Raw genomic sequence first — 21,112 nt, 5'->3', positions numbered from 1 at the left:
ATATGCACTGGAAAACCAAAAAAATCCATATGATTCAACTTTATTTTGATATTCGCTTTATCGTGGTGGTCTGGAACCACACCTGCAATATCTTCGAGGTATGTCTGTACCATAATTTCAAATAAATATGATTTAACCCAGGATTATCTTTCTCTGCTATTGATGCATGGTGTTAAATTTACCATATCTGAAAACTGGTGAATGTTTTCAGGAATGGAGTGAATATCTAGAACTGGCCATCTCACATAATAAATGCTTGATAAATGGGTTTCTCAACTTTAAAAAACATGTCAGAATAGTGTTCAATGGAGTTGGAAGTATTTGTTAACATTATTACTTACACAGGTTACTTAATCAAATTTTAGACGTTGTCAAACACATCTTGTATGTAACTGTGCATTTTCAAAAATGAGTGTTGACATTATAATTCACAGGTTTCCTGATAAAATTTAGACACTATCAAACACATTGGGCATGGAACTGTGGACTTTCCGAAATGAGTATTATAGGAACACTGCATTGTCTCATACCAGTTTCTTTTCTTTAGCTCCTATGGCATTCAAATGCTCTTTGAGTAACACCTTTACTGTCCTAGGATAAGGAAGAATTTGAGAGAGCTTTCCAGAACCCTATTTCATTGTTTTTAATAAACTCTCTCCCTCTTTTGGCCCTCAGTAAGGAAGTTCTCTGCTACAAACAGAGTAAATGCATTGACTTCATCTGCTACAGTGACTCAGATTTCTTGACCTGATCTATTCTGCAGATCTAGTTTTTGAATCAGAAGTTAGGTAATGCCGTCTCCTGGGTTTTAATTACATACGTTCAGTATCTTGGGCAGGAAAGTTAACTCTTTTGTCTCTTTGAGCTGTATCACTTATACCTTTTTTTCCCTTCTGTGCAAAAAGGGGGGAATATGTCCTAATAATGCTTTTGATAGGCCCAAAATAACCAGCTTCTCTGGGATATAAGCAACAAGATATTTGATTTGGGACATTTCCAAATTCCCCAAACTTTTTTTTTTTTTTTTTTTTTAATGTGAGACAGTCTCACTCTGTCATCCAGGCTATAGTGCAGTGGTGTGATCTTGGCTCACTGCAACCTCCACCTCCCAGGTTCAAGCGATTCTTCTGCCTCAGCCTCCCAAGTAACTGGGGTTACAGGTGCCTGCCACCACGCCCGGCTAATTTTTGTATTTTTAGTAAGACAGGGTTTCACCATGTTGGCCAGGCTGGTCTCGAACTCATGACCACAGGTGATCCGCCTGCCTTGGTTTCCCAAAGTGCTGGGATTATAGGCCTGAGCCACTGTCCCTGGCCTATTATTAATTAAGATGAATGTTAATACAAACTGTGCTATGGGACATTTATAGGGTAGCTACAGTTTAAAGAAAAATAATTCTCTTACTTGAGACAGGTAGAAGGCATGGCAGATAGGACTTTGGCAAAGAATAGTGGCAAGAAAGCCGAAGACTGTGGGGAAATGCAAGTCTGTGGATACACAGGTTGATACAGTCTCTCTTAGAGGGCATGAATGAGGAAGAAGGACTTTAACACTTATTTAGTACCTACTCTATGCTGGGGACTGGGATAGGCACTTTGCAGACATCATCATTTAAAAAGTTCCTTAAGAATCCCTCAATCCTTCTTCTACAGTCTCCAGCTCAATGATGTTAAGTGATTCCTCCATGCCACTAAATTAGAAAGTGGTAGGAACTCACATTCAAACCCAGGTCTGACCAACTTCAAAGGCCAGGAGGCTGTTTCCTTCATTCCATGGCTGTTCCCTCAAGAGTAACTCTGCATGGGGATCAACCTCTCTTCCAAGGTTGATCAAGGTCTCTATCAATACTGAGATTCTGGGACACAGATTAGAAGACACAGAAGAATGGCCCAGCCTTTTTCACCTGTTACTGAATTTTGTCTCCATGTGTCTGAAGGGTACTCCCCCATCATCATTTTCATTTATCCCAAGAAAGGCGGCTCCCCGTGTGGAGGTGGTGGCCACTAACACTTTGGCTGACCTGAGTAGTCAACCTTCTCATTTTTGCTGGTAGGATTTGAGAGAATATGGGGGAGATGGCACACGAGCCAATGAAGGATTAGTGGGGTTCTATGTTGTTGTAATGAACTTTATGATGTTAGTTTGTGGTTTCATGTAGCCTCATAAAACAAGCTGGATGGTGATTATGTCACTTCCTCTACCGTCCTGGCAGAGATGAGGCCTTCTTTAGTGCCTGGAGTATTTCCTGATGCTCCACTCAGGCCAGCTCACTTTTCAGATTTTAATGTGTTCCTGTAAGAGGTGTGGAAAAGAAAAGAAGCAGAAGGGGTGGGGGAAAGCCATCAGCCCAAGTTGTCATACTGTCATCCTGGCTGACAAATGACTGATGTCAGAGCATGGTACCGAAACTTACAGAAACAGGCCTATTGGCTTGGGCAGTAAATAAATAAGCCAGTTACACATTTCCTGGATGGCTGGCAAAAGTGTTGTTGTCAAAGCAACGCGCGCATTGAGCTTGCTTTGCTTATGCAAGTCCTCAACCTCTGCCTCTGCCCCAACCCCAAGCTACCTGAGGAGGTGGAGCTGAGTGAGGGGGAGGGACCAACAGATTTGTCCCCTGTGCAGGCTGCCTGCCTGCTTGAGTTACATCCACAAATGCCTCGGAAGCAGCCGGCTGGCTGCATCTTTCTCCTCACATTCCTGGGTTTGTCTGGGCTGGTTGGCGCAGTTACCAGAACATACTACATTGGGATTGTGGAAGAATACTGGAACTATGTACCCCAAGGGAAGAATGTTATTACTGGGAAAAGTTTCACGGAAGACAAGTGAGTGAACTTAGGGTCCTCTTTGACTCCCAGGTTTGGCCTCTTTTTGACTCTGCATGGGGAAGGTTGTATTTCTTGGGTACTTGTAATTGGGGTGAGTTGATCTAGACCAAGAGAAGATGTTTTGTTTTTTTGCTTGAAGATCCCTAGTATGGATGGATGTGTAATTTGGAAGAGATATTCATAGCTCCATATATTTGTTGAGCCACCTATTAACAGCCTTGCCTGTGAAGAGGCATATACACAACCAGGTGTTTGACAATTTTCACCAGGCACTACTAGTAACTTCTGGGGGATTCTGTTTGTTTGTTTGTTTTTAAATGACAATACTTGGGATGAAGATTTGAGAAATTTCAGGAATTCCTTACTGTTAAAACGCAGTGTTTTCTTAGTTTGTATTTTTGGAATGAAGCATCATAATTGAAGATGAGTAAGCTAAGTCATGTTTTTCAATGTTTAAAAGAGAGGGAAGTCACAGGAGATTTGCCTGCTATTTTCAGAGTTTCCTTGAGTCTACTTAGAGATAGCTCTTTCACTGGTAAAAAGTCTATTCCAGCTCCAAGTCATTCATACTGAGGGCAATATCTTATCCCAGAACCCATAGCATAGCTAGGTGAGATGGTGCCACGGTGTTCTATGTTCCTGATTTTTAATTTGGGGCACAAAATAACCCTTGCTCCCTGCCCCCTCCGGGGCCTAATATCTTAACTATCTAGTTTGTTTCATGGATCTCCCTCTGAAGTCACCTCCTGACTCCAGAAGCTGCCATGCTATTTTCAACTTTGTGGTTAGTAGAACATCTTTTGAGATATTTTGGCAATCTCTGTTGGATATTTGAATGCTTGCTTCTTTTCTGATAGGCAGAATCCATTGCATTCAGCATCCATGTTCCATTTCCTAAAGATGAGTTTAGTTGATAAAACTCAGGAACAGCACAGGGCCTAGCAAAAAGTCTTTAAGAGCCGGGGCCCCTTGTCTTTGAGGAAAGACCAAAGATCCAGTTGACTTGGAAATACAGCTTCCAAGTTTTCTGACAACACAAAGGTATAGTCATGTTTTGTTTACCAAAGATAAAGCCTATGCCAGACAAGCTGCCAAGGAAGACTTTTCCTTAAGCTTTGTACCAGGAAATATAATGTCTGCAGGGCTATTTCCAAAGGAAACTCTTGATTGCTTTCAATCCCACATCTGCTGACCATTGGTGGTGGTGTCTTTATTGCGATGAATAGCTATGGGATTGAAAGGGTACCCAAAATGCCAGGAGCCTTCTCTACAAATAGAGCTCTGCTATTCTTAGAGAGGGCTCAGTAGGAAACGGTCAATGTGAGCAGCTACTGGGGATAAGAATGTTGAAAATGTGTACACTGAGTGTAATGAATATAGCGTTTAAATGTGATACTGGATTGCCTTTCCATAGGATTAACACGCACAGAAATTCTGTCTTCTTCCTAAAATGCCCATGTCACTATAACTGTGTGTGGACATTTGTTCTGACCCAAAAATTCTATGAGGGATTTTTCAATTCATTACTGCTTGCAGATATTATTCTCATTTTATGAACCAGGAACCAAGTCTCTGAGGTTAAATACCTGCCAGAGTTTATAGAGTAAATGGTAGCACCAAACTCACATTGCTTTGGTTCCACAGCCCATATTTCTTTTCATCACACAACCTGTTTCTTGGTAAAGGTGATCCTTCCCCAGTAAATTGAAGCAACTTTGAGGGAAGCCAGGGATCACAGTAATAAGAACTTTCTAGAAAGTCCTAATTTTTGCCAAAGGCACATTTAGTCTCTTTTGTCACTCTTCCTAGAAGCATGTTGAAAGGGATCACTAGCAGTCAGTGACCAAACAAGTTATCTGGGTTCATTCAAAACACCAAAGAATCATAAATACTCAAATACTACAATGCTGTTTTCACAAAGCAGGGTGCTGGAAGAAGTTGGGGCCTCTTTTGATTGTTTCAACCAGAAGATGGTGCTTTGATGAAAGCACAATAAAACATAAAATTTGCTATGGTGAAAAAGAAAATAGGCATGGTGAAAACAGATGGTTTGGCATCAGATTTGAGTGAGATGATGTCAAAATACATGGTCCCATATGAGAGTGCATTTGTTCTAAGAGGCAACTGGTATGCTAAGGTGTCATACCTAGAACGCCAAGGTCCCCAAACATTTCTTTCTGGTATGCAAAGGGACAGAGTTTGTGTCAGACTGACTGCTAACTCTTGGAAGGGAAATCCAGGTGAGTATGCAGTGGATATTGGCTTTTATCAGTGATCCCATCAGGATACTTGTTTTTATCAGCAATCCCATCAGTGCTAGTGGTCGTGGTAGGTGGCTCAGGCAAGTTCCTAAAAAGGTAGGGCTGCCGGGCGCGGTGGCTCAAGCCTGTAATCCCAGCACTTTGGGAGGCCGAGACGGGTGGGTCACGAGGTCAGGAGATCGAGACCATTCTGGCTAACACGGTGAAACCCCGTCTCTACTAAAAAAAATACAAAAAACTAGCAGGGTGAGTTGGCGGGTGCCTGTAGTCCCAGCTACTCGGGAGGCTGAGACAGGAGAATGGCGTAAACCCGGGAGGCGGAGCTTGCAGTAAGCTGAGATCCGGCCACTGCACTCCAGCCCGGGCGACAGAGCGAGACTCCGTCTCAAAAAAAAAAAAAAAAAAAAAAGGTAGGGCTGTCATAGGTGGCTGACATTGCTTGTGGACCACAAGATACACATCCTGGGTGTATGTGAAGATGCTGTGACTGGGACTTAAGTGGAGTTCAGTGTGTATACTCCGTGTTGTGCCATTTCCCAAGGAGCAGCAAGGAGCCATCGTGGACGATGTAATCATGCCGCTCACTCAGCCTCCTGGAGGGTGAATAAGCTGCCTTTCCGAGGACAGTCTGCTGTTTTGGATATTCACACTTGGACAAATGTCTGATATTTAAAGGACCAGGAGAGCCAGGTGCTCAGAATTCCACCATGAGTGGAAAGAACCTGAAATAGAAATCTGGAGACCTGACTTCTAGCACTTGCTTTGCCCAACTTGGTGTGTAATCTTGAACATGTCACATAATCTCTCTGAATATCACTTCCTTTAATCTGTGTAAGAAGGGAGTTGAAATGTAATCCATAGAGTCACTTGAGAAGTGTAATGCCAAAGCATTAGAAATAATTTTGAAACCGAATGAAAAATATCTTACCTGACTTGCCAGTTCTAGAAAGATTTTTGCAATGGTGAATGAAAGGAGAGAGATGATTTGCAAACGTTCAGTCCTAGAAATTAGAGTTAGAGAAGATGTGGGACTGATCGTGGACATATGTGACAACTTTTGAAGTAGTCTGTATTTTTCTTTCTCCATTTTTCCCGTCCTTTAAGAATTATCTCCAGTTCCTCACTTCATACATGAAGCTTTCCCCCATGACCCTGGCTTGTTCTGATCTGTTTCCTTCCTAACCACTCATGGAGCTTGGGGTCTTTATCATGAACTTAGACACTGCATTTTCTTCCCTCTGCATTGCCCTCTAATTGCTTGATGTACATCAGTCATGTCTGCAGCTGCAGTAAAACACCATGATGATAGATAAGAAGTTTGGGCATAAATTTAATAGTCCCCCTTCCCTACACGAGCTTTGTCATTGACAGTATCCCATGGAGGATCTAGCATAGGGCAGGCATTCAAAATCATTGAAGTAAAAACGAATCACCTGATCGAATGAGTTGTTCTAGTTGCTTCATCTTTGAATAAGGGGAATGGGCAAAAATCTGGGGGGAAAGATGGTGGGTGCCAAAGTTTCGGTAATGTAAAAACATTTGGAAACCAAAGTTAGGCACATCCTGATGCACAAGGATGAGATCAGAAATGAATTGAAATCATTTCACTGAGACTCTGTAGCCCTTAGATGGTGCAATTTAACTTTCCTACTTGGTACCTTTGCTTGATTATAGGGTTCAAAAATATAATTGAGTCTGTAATCACTAATGTTTCCTAGAAAGTATAGGATTTAGGAGTTAGATTCTATTTAGGAATATTTTCTCCAGATAAATATACTTCTTCTCCTCCTCCCTGGAGTAAATGGGGGCACCAGGCTCCTTTGAGTTGCCTGGGGATGGTGTCAGTATTTTGATCTATTTATACCAGTCCTGCTCAGGCTCATAAAGTGCTTAATTAAGGTGTGCATTTGGTGGTAAAGCCTGGTCTTTAATGGAACTAGAGTAGGGTCATCTTATTTAAAGCCACAGTTCTCACCATAGACCCCATTAGACAATCAACACATATTCTGGCATTTTCTTCCCAGTGAAATGCAGGGTTTTCATGGATGCTAACTCATGGGTGGAACTGCGCTTAAACACAAATGAGGCTAGCCACTGTTCAAACCCCAAGTTTGTAGGGTCTGTTAGTTGACCCAGCCACATCACTGCATCAGCCCAGTGGGTGGCAACGGGCTTGGACTATTCTAAGAAGCAGCCCCTAGGACGGGTGTGAGAGAGAACTCACACATCTATCTGAAAGAAGGACCAACTGAGGGGAAGCAGGGAGGAGACAGAGGTTTTTGTGAGCTTTGAAATAAAGAAAAGAATATAATCTGGTTAGTGCATAGTCTAAACAAACGGTAACTTTCAAACCTCAACTTCTGTCTTATCAGCACCAAAAATATTTTGTTTAGACTAATACCATATGCATCTCTTGGAGCTGCTGTTATATCCTATATCAGTGAGTGATTGTTTCTAGCTGCCACTAGAGACTGGAGTATAATGTCTTTAACAAATTAGGATTTTGTATTCATTTGTAGAAGAATCCGGAAGTGGGCAGTCCAAGGCTGGTGGGATAGATGGTATAATAGGATCTCAGGGACTTTCCACCATCCTTAATTTATGTGCTTTAAACCCTATGTGGTTTCCCTCCTCAAGCACATTCATGGTCACAAGATTGCTGCTGGATCTCCAGCCATCATGTCTATATTCCAGGAAGAAAGAGAGGAAGGGAAAAGGTAGAAGCAGAACAATTTTTGCTGCATCTGCCTTTTAAAGGGTTCTCACTGAAACCCTACCCAACTGATTTTACTTACATCTCATTCGATATGCATAGCCACAAAGAGAACTTAAAAAAATATAATCTTTCAGCTGTGTGCTTTTCTGCCTGAATAAAGATAGAATTTGTCTCTGACACTAAGAAAGAAGGGGAGCATGACTATTGCAAGGCAGCTGGCAGTCCCTGCTACCCTCCTCTACCTCAGTTCTCCCCTGTTTTCCAGGATTCACAGGCATCCTCTTAGTCCCCGTCTTCCTTTTCCCACTTCCATATGATGGGCCCCCACCTCCATATGATGGGCCCCTAAGGCCTGGTTAGCAGGATCTGAAAGATAACTCATTAACAGTATAATAAGTTATCTAAGTGTCACTGAGTATTTACTATGCTCCAGGCATTGCTTTAAAAGGTTAGCACACCATGAAGTAGGGTGACCAATCTTCTGTACCTGAGAGGGAGATCAGGGGGCATCGGGACTATTTCCCCAGCCAAGTGTAGCCCAGCCTTGGTCTGAGGGAGATGCCGTGGCAGACCAGTTTGCTGGTAAAGTATTGGGCTCTGGCATCAACTGTTACATTTAAAATTCTTGTCCCACTTTATGGGTGAGTAATTCAATCTCTCTTTGCCTCAGTTTTCTCATCAGTAAAATGGGGATAGCGATAGTACTTGCTTTGAGGGTGTATTAGTTCCCTGTGGCTGCTATAACATATTACCACAAACTAGGTGACTTCAAACAACAGCAATTTATTCTCCCCTAGTTATGGAGGCCAGAAGTCTGAACTGCCTCTGGAGGTTCTAAGGGAGGGGCCATTCCTTGACTTTTCCAGGTTCTGGTATCTGCCAGCATTCCTTGGCTGTGGCTGCATCACTCTGATCTCTGCTTCCACTTTCATATTGTCTTGTTCTCTGTGTGTGTCTAGCCTATCTTTGCCTCTTACTTATACGGACACTTTTGATGGTGTTTAGGGCCCACCCAGCTAACCCAGGATGATCTCCCCATCTCGAGATCCTTAACTTAATCACATCTGCAAAGACCCATTTTTCCAATAAGTTTCTGTGGATGAGGACTGTGGAGTTGTCTTTGGGACTTAGGATCTGCAGATACTCAGATACAGTGCCTGCCACTTGAGAGCACTTGATCAGCTCTCATGGTAGCTCTGCTGTCTCATGGGGTTCTCTGGAGAGCAGGAGCCCTGGGGGAAAGACGTTGGCTAGTCACATTTTCCTCCTTTCTAACAAAGCTGTACACTTGACCAGAAATAATCATAACTGTCATTGATTCAGCACCACTCTCCCCGTTGCTGTTTGGGGGGTTCCACACCTTTTCTCACTGAATCCTTATGATAGCTCTACCACAGTCACCAGTTTACAGCAGAGGAAACTGGGTTCAGCGAGGTTAAGTCTTTTCCCCATTTCACAACCAGCAAGTGAGAGAGTTGGGATTTAAGCTCATTCTCCTTCCCCCTCATCATGCCATTTGTTTTGAAAATGCCTTGTGTATGCGCTGGAGGGCTTCTGTGGAAATGAAGAGTGAAAAGCGAGGACCCAAGACATAGGTGGTGCCAGGGGACCCAGAGTGAAAGAATGTATCTAGAAGCACATCATCCAGATGCTATTAAAAATTATTAATCTAATAGGGAGGGTGCAGCTTCACCAAACTGAATGTGTAATCTCTGTCTCCACCCTTCCTTTGGCCAAGTGGCACTTGTCTCAATCTCATCCTTTTTTCTCCTTGATGAAGAATGTTCCTTCTCAAGCTCAGACAATATTTCTTGTCCTTATTGTGACCCTTATGATCTCACGTGTTGGCTCTGATCACACTCTCTGCTAAGGTTATTTTGCAGTTTATCTTCATCCTGTATTTCCCTGCCCTCTCCAGACATGTGGGCTCTGGACAGTAGAGTTGGCAGTTAACATTGTAAAACTGTGTGTTTATTGTCAAATGCATATGTTTTGTTTCCCAACTAGATGGTAGAACTCTTGCATGCAGGGACTGAGATTAATACATCTCGGCCCCAGCTTCTAGTTTTATGTTCCAGACATAGTAGATGATCAGCAATTGTTCCAAGGAAGTGATTGGAAAACATTCCGCTAAAAGATGCAGGGGTCATGGGATTGCAGGTGTAGTTTACACCCCTGCAAGCTACGAACTCCTGAGAATCTAACCTGGAAGTCCAACTCTGCACTGTGTAGGGGATTCCCAAGGGCAGGTTTGTTCTGATAATGATTAATGTCCCCTGCTTTTGGAAGATATCTCCCTCCACAGGATTGACCCCGGGCACCTGGCAATGTAATGTTCCAAGTCCCCATCTTGTCTTTAAGGCAGTTGCTAATGGTAACCTTCCTGGACTCACTGGATTCCTTTGCAGCAGGAAGTAGACACCTCCTTAGCTTGAGTCAAGATGTTAGAATGCAGACTGAAAATGTTCTTGAGGGATAGTGATTGCTCAGCCCCTCGCCATGGCTACGCAATGAACAACAGATGGCTCACCAATGTGACATTCTAATGAATATACTCCATTTAAATTGGAGGCTGCTTCATGGGGATGACTCCCTTGAAGTTACTTCCTTACTTTGTTTCTTGGGCAAATTTGCATTTTATAGAACTTAAAGGAGCTGGAGTTTCTGTTCTACTATTACAAATGCATAATATGTTCTCAATGGCTGGTTTGCTGTATAGACACTGAAACAAACTGCTTTCTCTTCTCTTACTTCTATCCCTTCCCACTTCTTTTTTTTTTTTACTTTCAAGATTTTTTTTTCTATTAGTTAAAAAAGAATAGAGACAGGATCTCACTATATTGCCCAGGCTGGTCTTAAACTCCTAGCCTTAAGTGATCCTCCTGCATTGGACTCCCAAAATGCTGGGATTAGGCATGAGCCACCACACTCAGCCTCAACAAATTTTTATCAGTTACTATAGTTTTTGTTTTGTGTTAAGTATCTTCCTAGGGTACCTTCATGGGTCAACCCTGTCCTACTCTTGATGTGGAATCAGTGAAGGGGAAGAAGTCCTGGGACAAGGAGGAAGCTATGGGTTCTCTTCACTGTCTAAGCAGGAGGCTCCTCCCGCAGCAGAGGAGGAGAGGGTCTTGCAATAATAATTAAATCCCCTGACCCAGAAGTGACACATGGCATTTCCACTCACAGCCCATTTGCCAGTACACTATGGCCCATCTAACTTGCAAAAGCAGAATCATTGTGGTCTTCTTTGGTTAGGGGGAAAGAAGAATTAGTATAGGCAAGCCCTGAAAAGTTCTACTACACGAATCATTTGGTGATCTTAGGAAAAATACAGATGCCATGGTCTTGCCAGTAGAAAGTCTGATTCCATCGCCTGAGAATAAAAATTTGGCAAATGTTCCAAATGAGTCTGATGCAAGTGGTACATGGGTAGACATTTGGGAACCACTGCTTTAGAAAACCCAATCCCCCCTTGGGGTGACTATTGGCTGTAGAGGTGATAAGACTGATATGTGTCCAGGAATATGAAAAACAGTCAATGTATAACTCAGTGCCAAAATATGAAGCATATATAATAAATGCTGCAGTCCCTACAGGGACTCAGCAAACACTTCACTGCCCCTCCTGATACTTATTTTGTCTCTTATTTGGGTGCCTTTGCCAAACAACTCATGGTAAGACCTGGTCTTGTGGAGGTGATGGAGAAAGGTCTTAGGCAGAGGTGGGGTCAGGACCTTTTAGCAGATGAAAAGCAGCAGTACATATGTGAAGATGTGAGCATGTGTGCTCCACATGCATTTGCATGTGTGTATACTTTTGTGTCTTCATGTGCGTGGTGGGAGAACAGGGTAGAGAAGTAGAGTCCAATGTCCATCCTTCCCTGCAGGACCTGTTGGAATGATAAGATCCTATGAATAGTAGTGTTGTATTATAGCTTTTTACACATCAGGCTGAACCCAGAGAGCATACCAGAGATTCTGAATTAATCCTTGCTGTGCCACCTTACTGCGTGACCCATTGTCAGCTATAAAACTGGGCAATCTGAGGCTTATTAGCAAGCTTGGGGATGACTCAATTCTTCCTCTGCCTCTTCCTCCTCTTTCTTCTCCTTTTGAACAGCCTGTTCAATCAGGAGTTGTATTCAGCTACTTGTTAACAGAATCCTAAAAAACAGAAGTGGTTTAAATCGATTAAAGATTTATTATTATTGCTTACATAAAAGAGAGCCAGAGGTTGGCAATCATCTGGGTCCCAGGTTCCTTTTGGCTTTCACTTGACCATCCCTAGGGTGTGATCCTCTTCCTCATTATCTCAAGATGGCTGCTGAAGCTCCAGTCATCTTATCTACATTTCAGGCATGAATAAAGGGAAGAGAAGAGGATAAAAAGGGTGTCTTCCAGCTACACCTGGGGAAGTATCATTGAATGACTTCTGCTTACATCTGATTGCCTACAATTATGTCACATGACTATTCCAAGTTGCAAGCAAGGACTGAGAAATGTAACAGCCTCTATTATAAAGGTCCAGGGTCAGGCATCCCAACTTTTATATCCCATTCTCTTGCACAGGGAAGTGTAAATCTTTGCCTTGTAGAATGGGAGAGGGCTAACTCTTGCTCCTAGGTAGACACATGCAGGCTTAGTGGATGCTTGGATACAACAGACCCAAAGTGTTCATAGACAGGCCCAAGGCTTCAGCCTCAATGCCTGAGAGGAGAGTTGGCAAGCCAGAGACTGAGCAGGGATTCTCTTCCCTCCAACTCATTGAGCAGATGCCATGCTCTCTGCTCCAGAGGCCAATCCCCTTGCAGAGCACAACTCAATCCAACAACACCCTTTGTTGTGGCAGTTTTGTTTTTAGAAATACAAGGCATGCAAGAGAATTTTGGCCCCTTGGTGGCCGAACAGCCTGGGACTTCTTTTTTCAATAAAATATGAGCTTGTTTTTAGTATTGAATTTGTAGGTACAGAATAACTGCCTCTCCTGTCACAACAGTATAAAAGAGAATGAATGAAAGTAGAATTCTCATCTGTCCTCCCTCCTACCTGTGGCTTCAGTCTCATAATCTGGAGGCAGCATTTTGTTTCCCTGGTCACTTTCCAGATGTGTTGTTTGCATATAGGTAAATGTGCATCGTTACACACACACACACACACACATATACACACACACACACAAATGGGATAATACTTTACATACGGCTCTGCAATTTGCTTTTATTTATTAGTGTCTTGGTGATCATGCCATATCAGCACCTGTAGACCACCTTATTCTTTTCTTATGGGTATGTGGCATGAATGCCATCATTTATTTACCCAGCTGCAGTTGAAGAACATTTTGGTCTTTCCAGGCTTTTGCTATCAAAACCATTCTCTTATTTTTAAAAGAGGATTCCTGTCTGGATCACATTGTTTGGATTGGAAGCTGAACCTAGTAGTTGGGGGAGAGAAAGCATTGCTGCTGCCTCTGGGATGTCTTGCCCCGTGATTCCTGGGGTTCTTCTCTAGTCAGGCCCATCTCTGGCTTCTCCATGGGGATTCTACACCCATGGGTTCCTTCTTGTCCCAGGACCTCCTCCCTACCACGGACTCCACATCAAGGGTGGGATAGGGTTAACCCTGGGAAGGTTAATAATCGGGTGCTCTGGGAAGATAAATAGCATGGATCTCCTTCATCTATAGGAGAGGCTGAGTACTGAGGAGAGGAGAAAGTGGCCTGGTGGTGGCCGTTCTTACCTCCCTTTGGCTGCAAGCAAAAAGCAGTCCGCTCTACAGTTCACTGGACCAATTCTCCGTGGAATAGATTTTTGTGGCCACCTGTTAGTATTCGAGCATAACCTTTGGAGTCTCTTTACCCACCTCCCAAACCCCATCTCAAACAGCTAATCAAAGCCTCCTTTCCAATGACATGCAATGCTTACCTCACAGAAGTTCCAGAGGTTGCAATTTTCTCCACCTTCAATGTCATTTCCAGTGAATTTTATTCACCCTGCAATGCTTCCAGCTTCCCAGTGATGTTCCAGTGCCCTTTAGATCTGAGACCCAACTGCTCTACTCCTTAATCTGGCTCAGCTGAAGACCCCGGGGGATTCTCCAGCCTCCGAGGCCAAGGCCTGCTTTGTTAAAAGAGGCTTTGTTGCTGGTGGGTTTGACCTGGCTTACGGTTTTATTAGGTGGTCTGGGGCAGGCTGGATACCTCAGCTGGTTAGAGAGCGGGAGTGATAATCACTTTTTAGCTTGACTTTTAAACCTGGCTGTGCTCTCTTTAAAGTCTTTTCTTTTTAATTTTGCTATGCTGTACGCTTCAGTTTACAAATTAGAAAATGTCAAGGTGGCTGTAAACCCCATTTGTTAGCAGGTCCCAACAGTTTTTGGGAGGCATACCCAGCAAACTGAAGCCTATAATGTTGTTATAGTAGGTAGCTAGTCAGGCATGAGCAGGGCAGGAGAGGGGTCTGACCAGGAATGTCAGGTAACCATCAGGTGATGGGCAGGCAGGCAGTTAACTGTCTCTCTAAAATAATAATAGGTCACAGTCAGTGCCAGGGAAAGGCAGTCTCCCTATAGATAGAAAAAACCTGAAACTGGTGATCAGCAGCTTCCTGATAAGATCTCAGGAGTTAGGCAAATGGGCTCAAGCAAGTGCATTGAGGGGCAAAATGGCAGAGTTTAACTGACATATGACCTTCCAGGGACATTCCACCGGTAAGGGAAGAATGCCTCACGTGAGCATGCGTGCAGCTCCGGTAAACATACTGCACATAGTCATCTCCCAAGTGCTGGCAGGCCACTGCACATATGGACAACCCATGCCAAGGGAAGAATCAGGGGAGAAGGGACGCAAGAGCCCGGAAGTATGCCAACGTATAAAACCCCAAGTCAAAAGGTCAAACTGCACGCTTGTCTTTCAAGTTGCCCGCTTGGCCCTCTTCCAAGTGTACTTTCTTTCCTTTTGTTCCTACTCTAAAGCTTGCTAATAAACTTTCTTTCCTGCTCTAAAACTTGCCCCGGTCTCTCCTTCTACCTTATGCCCCTTAGTTGAATTCTTTCTTCTGAGGAGGCAAGGATTTAGGTTGCTGCAGGCCCGTATGAATTTGCTGCTGATAACAAGGTTCATATGTTGAATTTCTGAGAGATGTTCACTGGATATTTTCTGATGGGCACAAACTGTACCCTGGACCCAGGAATCATTAGATAAATACCTTATGTATTTTGGTTTTAAGGAGGGCCTAGTAAATGAATATGGGTGGCTTATTCCCTAACAGTTGCCACTATGAGAAAACAACTCAGTGTGTGTCCTCCCAGTAGTAAGATATGGTGTCATCCAGGTGTAGAGAGGACCCGAAGACTCTGGAGTACTGTGTGGCCTGGCCATTTGTGTAGGGCAAGAAGAGCAACTATGTGCCTGGAGTGCCCCCAGCCTCATATCCACAGGAGACATCTAGTGTGGATCATGGCATTCTTCTCTCATTGAACTCAACCTTAACTTCTCCTCTAAGCAATTGCCACCAATCAGATTTGGTGCACAAGGTAAAATTTATTGGCTATCCTGGACCTAGAGGGTATTCAAATATGGCAATCTATGCTTTTCAGCAAATAGAGTTTGCAACACTATCCCAGCTTTAGCTTGCCAATACGGGGACAAACTCACACTTGTTTGTTTGTTTTTGAGTGCCAAAGCCATTAAACACCAACTCTGTCAGGGAAGTTGCTGGGGCTTACGAATAAAAAGGATGTTTAAAGGGGTTTTGTCTTCAATGAGCTTGCAAACCGGAGATGTGTATATCTCACTGTAACACACTTTGGTGAGTACCATTATTAGCACATGAACAGAGCACTGTGTATGTAGAGAGGAGGAAAAGAGGAAGGAAGAGTGTGAACCTACCTCAAAGGGTGCTTGGCAAGTAGAGAATGAGGAAGACCATGAAGGCCCAGGAAAAAGAATGCGCAGAAGTCTTAAAATGCTGAAAGGACATGGTGTGTACCAAGAAGAAAGTGTCTGATCTGGCAGAAGCACAGGGACCTGGGAGTTGGGGCAAACAGGGAGGAAATGAGGCTGGAGAGAAAAGCTGTTGCTTCAAAGAGGACTTTTTCTGTTTGATCTGAAGCTGTGGATCCTTCTCCCCAGCTTGACTCAGGTGCCCTTTCCTCCGTCTGTCTAAGTGATTCTTCCACCTTCTAGGGTTGTTCCCATCTTCTGCTCCATGCAGGGATGGATTCCAGGCTACCCCACATGTTGACCTTTAGCTCCATCATCCTGAAAAGCCTGCAGGGTGGGAAAAGCCACCATTTATTACTAAGACTGCTTAGGAACTTTGGAGTAGGAGCTGCTTTGGAGTTTGTGCCTGAGTCATGGTATACTAACATGGTGATCATCTCTTTGAGGAAATGAAGATGAAGCCCTGAAAAGACCTCTTTATCTTTTGGATCTATAGTGTTTTTCCCAACCTTAATGAAGCTAACAAAGATTCATTATTTAATACAAAGGCTATCAGACCTGGTGTAACTCCATCAATAAAGGAATGTGGCTGTAAACCCTATTTGTCAGCAGGTCTGCACCTTGTCAGAAAGAAGGGAGAGCAATGCAGAAAAGATGACATTTAGGTAAAGAAAGATAATAAAACTTCACCAAAGAAAGTCCCAGACTAGACAGGCAAGCAGATGCCACCCTGGGTCACTGGGAGTAGGAGGCCCAGCTGAATCAGATACCAAGGAATAACACCCTCTCCCCAAAATCAGGCATCAAGTTAAACAGAGCCCTTCTGAGCATACAGATGTAATGACTCAGTATTCAGAGGTGGAGGGTAAGGAAGGGGCTTGATCCAGTGAGCAGAAGCAGATGAGAAAGATCATGTGGGCAAGTATGATGAAGAGGAATCAGATATGGGATCCTTACAAAATTGTCTTCCCAAGATACAGATCTGGTCAATCAGTTCAAGAATCCTCAGTAGCTCTTAGTTGAAGATATAATTATATCTAAATGCCTTAGCCCAGCACTCAAATTTCTCCACAGTTTCACTCTTAGGAAATTTTCTGGTCCTATAAAGCTGCCTGTGATTTCCTGAACTGACCTCTAATTCTCTCACCTCAACACCTTTCTCAAGCTATTCCTTCTACTTGAGCAAGGTATTGAGGTGTCTCTCCCTCTGTCCTAAATTCCCACAACATGTTCTGTTCCTACAATTCTTAGCAGTTTCCTTTGTGCAGGTAACAAAGGCTTTGTTCCTCTTGACTACAAACATACTTATTTAGAGATTGTACCTTTTTCATTATTGCACTCAAAACATCTGGCCCAGTACTTTGCATGCTATAAATCCTCAATCTGTACTTGTTGAAAGTCAGCAGAATGGTTTTCAAGCTTAACCAAGACTGAAACAGAGGTGATGCCCATGGGATCTTCTGGGAGAGTTCTTAAAGGAGTCATGCAGGGTGATGGGGGCAGCCAGAGCCTATGACAAAGGTAGGCAGAGCCTTCCCATTGGTCCCTCTCCAGAGTGGTCATGAAAGTCTCTTTTAAATTTAATTTTATTTATTACTTTTCTTTTATACCACCACTGAAATGCCTGAAGTTCATGGAAGCCCTTAAGGGTTTGTTTCATTAGGGTGACACAGTCATACGTGAGTATAAACTTTATATATTTTGGTCCAGGAAATATGTCCACCTCAGAAGGAGCACTGTCCCTGGGTCTGTCTCTGGACAGAATAGGAATGCAACTGAGGTACAGTTAAAGGCTAAACCCCAAGGCTCTATGAGTTTATAGCTCCACCTGCTGATGTCTGAGGCTGGGACTTGGGACTAGACAAGGGTGCCTGACCAAGGCATCTGCCTAGGATTCTGACTTGGAGAAGGGAGAGAAGAATCAGAGAGGATCATTGTGCCCTATGCTGAGGGAGGTGAGGGATGGGAAGAGTTGGTGCAGGACACTCTAGAGGAATTTGTGAGGCCTGAGTCATCTCACAACTTTTCAGGCTCCAATGCCATAGAACAGAGCTTCTACAGTCTTCTAGATCCAACTGGTCTACCCACCTTAGAATTACCCTGACACTCACGGTGCACCTGGAATGAACAGAACTGCATGAATTGCTCATTCTGGCCCAGAGTGGGTGGCTTGAACACTCCGTTAGACATTTTTTTTTTTTTGTATTTTTAGTAGAGACGGGGTTCCACCGTGTTAGCCAGGATGGTCTCGATCTCCTGACCTCGTGATCCACCCGTCTCGGCCTCCCAAAGTGCTGGGATTACAGGCTTGAGCCACCGCGCCCGGCCTCCGTTAGACATTAATTCCTTTGGGAAAGGCTGGGATAAGTTTCCTTTGAAAACAATTGGGAAAGAGAAAAGAAAAACAGAAAAAATATTAGGGGCACAGAAAAGTAGGAAAGAGAAGAGCTTCATGATGCCCGATAGGTGCTTAACACAGTTTTTGAATAAATTATATGAATGATTGAATTCTTGGATCTGAGTGAAAGAATAGAAAGTACAATAAAATAAAAACAGAAAAAAAATGAAAAGAAATAGTCATACGATGATGAAAACAACTAGGAGTTGATTAGAGGGGAAAAAGTCCAATAGACCTAAATTTGACTAGAGATTAGATGGAACAGAATGCAACTCTCAGTTCACATAACTCTCCCTTCCAGAATAGTGGTTACCTGAAGCTCCAGACTCATGTCTCAGTTCCAAGTACACAAGAAAGAGATGCTTCACAAGTCCCTAAATTTTCTCGGATTTAACCAACCAGACACTCTTTGGCTGTCCCTGACACTAATGCATGAGTGTGTCTCAGAGTAAGATGTGGCCTCTTGCCCCCAAAGGGGATGAATGATATCAATTGGCCTGGATCACAATTCCTGCCCTAACAACTGCTTATTAGAGAAACTTGACATGCTCATGGGCTAGCCTGAGAGCTCCTTGCTAATCACCTCAGACTGGGACTGGGGAAGATGGCAGCACCACTCCAGAAGCACAGATTGAACTGAGCAGCGAGAAAGCGTGTGCTATTGTCTCCCGCTCTCAGGCACCAGCTCCTCAGTCTCCTCAACATCGAGGTCCGGAGTGTGGGCATGCCGAGTCATGCTCAAAACTTTAGAATTATGTTCTTCTACATCAACTCTCTCTTTCTTTCTATTGCACCACCCCCTTCTGGTCTCATAACAGTCTCTCTGTCCCTCAACTTTGCTCTGCCTTTTGCTCAACTCCTCTAAAACTTGCACAACACTGCCATAGAATAGTCCTTAAACACATGATTATCATGTCACCCATTTTGTGAAAAACCTCAGTGAGTCTCAGTGCTTCCAAGATAAATTTTAAATTCTCCAACCCGGAATTAAACTTGTCAGTCTATCTCCGGAACTTACATGCATCCTTATCTCTCATTCCTCACCTCCTAGACCTGTGCATCAGCCTATAGCCTGCTCTTCTCATTCCATCTGTACTGCTTCCTCCTTACTGTACATCCGTTGTCCCGCTTAGTGTCCTCAGTTTTCCCTTTTGTTACTCAATCCTACTTCTCCTTAATTCTTGCAATTGTCTGACCTCTTGTACCCACAGCAATCTTTTCCTTCTCCAAACCATTTTTTTAAAAATTTTTTTTAATTTTTGAGACAGGATCTTGCTCTGTCATCCAGGCTGGAGTGCAGTGGTGCGATCTTGGCTCACCGCAGCCTTAACTTCCTAGGCTCAAGTGGTCCTCCCACTTTGGCCTCCCAAAGTGGGATTACAAGCATGAGCCACTATGCCTGACTTTCTGCTTTTTTTTTTTAAATGGAGTCTTGCTCTGTCACCCAGGCTGGCATGATCATGGCTCACTGCAGCCTTGACTTCTCAGGCTTGAGTGATCCTCCTGCCTCAACATCTCAGGTAGCTGGGACTACAGTCGGCCCACCACCATGCCCGGCTGTTTTTTTTTTTTTTTTTTTTCTTTTTGTTTGTTTGTTTTTGCAGAAACAGGGTCTCACTATGTTGCCCAGGCTGGTCTCAAACTCCTGGGCTCAAGAGATCTGCCTGCCTTGGCCTCCTAGTGTGGGGATTACAGGTGTGGATCACTATGCCTGGCCTCCCTGAACTATTATGTTCCTAGAAATGTTGAGCCTGTATCTGTTGTATCAATCATTCACTTGATGCTTAATCATCTAAGCCCATTATTTGATTACAAACTTTTTACACCATCTAGCCACATGCTGGGAATGCAGTAAATGTGCAATGAGTGTTAGTTAAATGAAAAAGCAAAGGGGAACACGTTGAGTGGAAAGGGGCAAATGTGTAGTGTGGCTTTAGAGTTCTTTGGATTTGTTTTAGTTTGGTTGTGAATACTACTTGTGCCCTTTGGCGTGCCACTTAATTGCTGAATCTCATTTCCACATTAGTAAATTGAGGATAATCTTCCCAGCCCTACAGAGATTACAGGTTATGGGGAACACCAAATGAGAGGTCATACATGCAATACTTTATAAACTCCTAATGGTAAGCTATTAGATCTTCTCATTTCATTTCGATTACAAAATATTTTTCTTCTTACTTTTAGACTTGCAACCTTATTTCTCGAAAGAGGGCCCAACAGGATAGGTGGTATTTACAAAAAGGCTGTTTACAGACACTTCACGGATGGAACCTACTCCATAGAGATCCCCAAACCTCCCTGGCTTGGATTCCTGGGCCCCATCTTGAGGGCTGAAGTGGGTGATGTGATTGTCATTCATTTAAAGAACTTTGCTTCTCGACCTTACTCTCTGCATCCACATGGCGTTTTCTACAACAAAGATTCGGAAGGTAAATATCAATCCTCTATTATTGGGGTCTTGTCTCTATTTCATAAGTAAGGTAACTGTCAGAGTTAAAAAGATTTTAGGAGCACAATGATTACATGGATATGTTTGTCCCCTCTCTGTCTCCTTCTGCATCCATCTCTGTCTACCTATTCTGTCTCACTCCTTTCTTGCTTTTTTTTTTTTTTTTGTTCTGTTTTCTGTTTTTCAGAGGTAGTCTTACTCTGTTGCCCAGGCTGGAGTGCAGTGGCATGATATCAGCTTACTGCAACCTCTGTCTCCCTGGTTCTAGATATTCTCCTGCCTCAGTCTCTGTAGTAGCTGGGATTACAGATGTGTACCACCACACCCAGCTAATTTTTTTTTGTATTTTTAGTAGAGAAAATATGGTTTCACCATGTTGGCCAGGCTCGTCTCAACTTCCTGACCTCAAATGATCCTCCCGCCTCAGCCTCTCAAAGTGCTGGAATTACTGGCATGAGCCACCATGCCTGGCTCCCCTTCATGTTTTTTCTTTCCCTTATTTCCTCCCTCTCTTCTTCC

The 21,112-nt window shown here is 43.4% G+C and overlaps 1 protein-coding gene across 1 annotated transcript in view; it reads left to right on the top strand.

Moving 5' to 3' along the window:
* Positions 1-2,655: 2,655 nt before the first annotated feature.
* The window catches only part of HEPHL1 (hephaestin like 1), a 78,524-nt gene continuing 60,067 nt past the window's right edge, over positions 2,656-21,112 (top strand). Inside the window, exons 1-2 of the mRNA XM_003910553.5 lie at positions 2,656-2,825; positions 20,329-20,573. Coding sequence (XP_003910602.4) covers positions 2,656-2,825; positions 20,329-20,573 — 415 coding nt within the window. The remainder of the gene's footprint in view (positions 2,826-20,328; positions 20,574-21,112) is intronic.

This window comes from Papio anubis, chromosome 12 (genome assembly GCF_008728515.1).
Source record: "Papio anubis isolate 15944 chromosome 12, Panubis1.0, whole genome shotgun sequence".
Lineage (NCBI taxonomy): Eukaryota > Metazoa > Chordata > Mammalia > Primates > Cercopithecidae > Papio > Papio anubis.
Note: the sequence above shows the minus strand (reverse complement) of the source record. Positions and strands in the feature narration are given on the sequence as shown.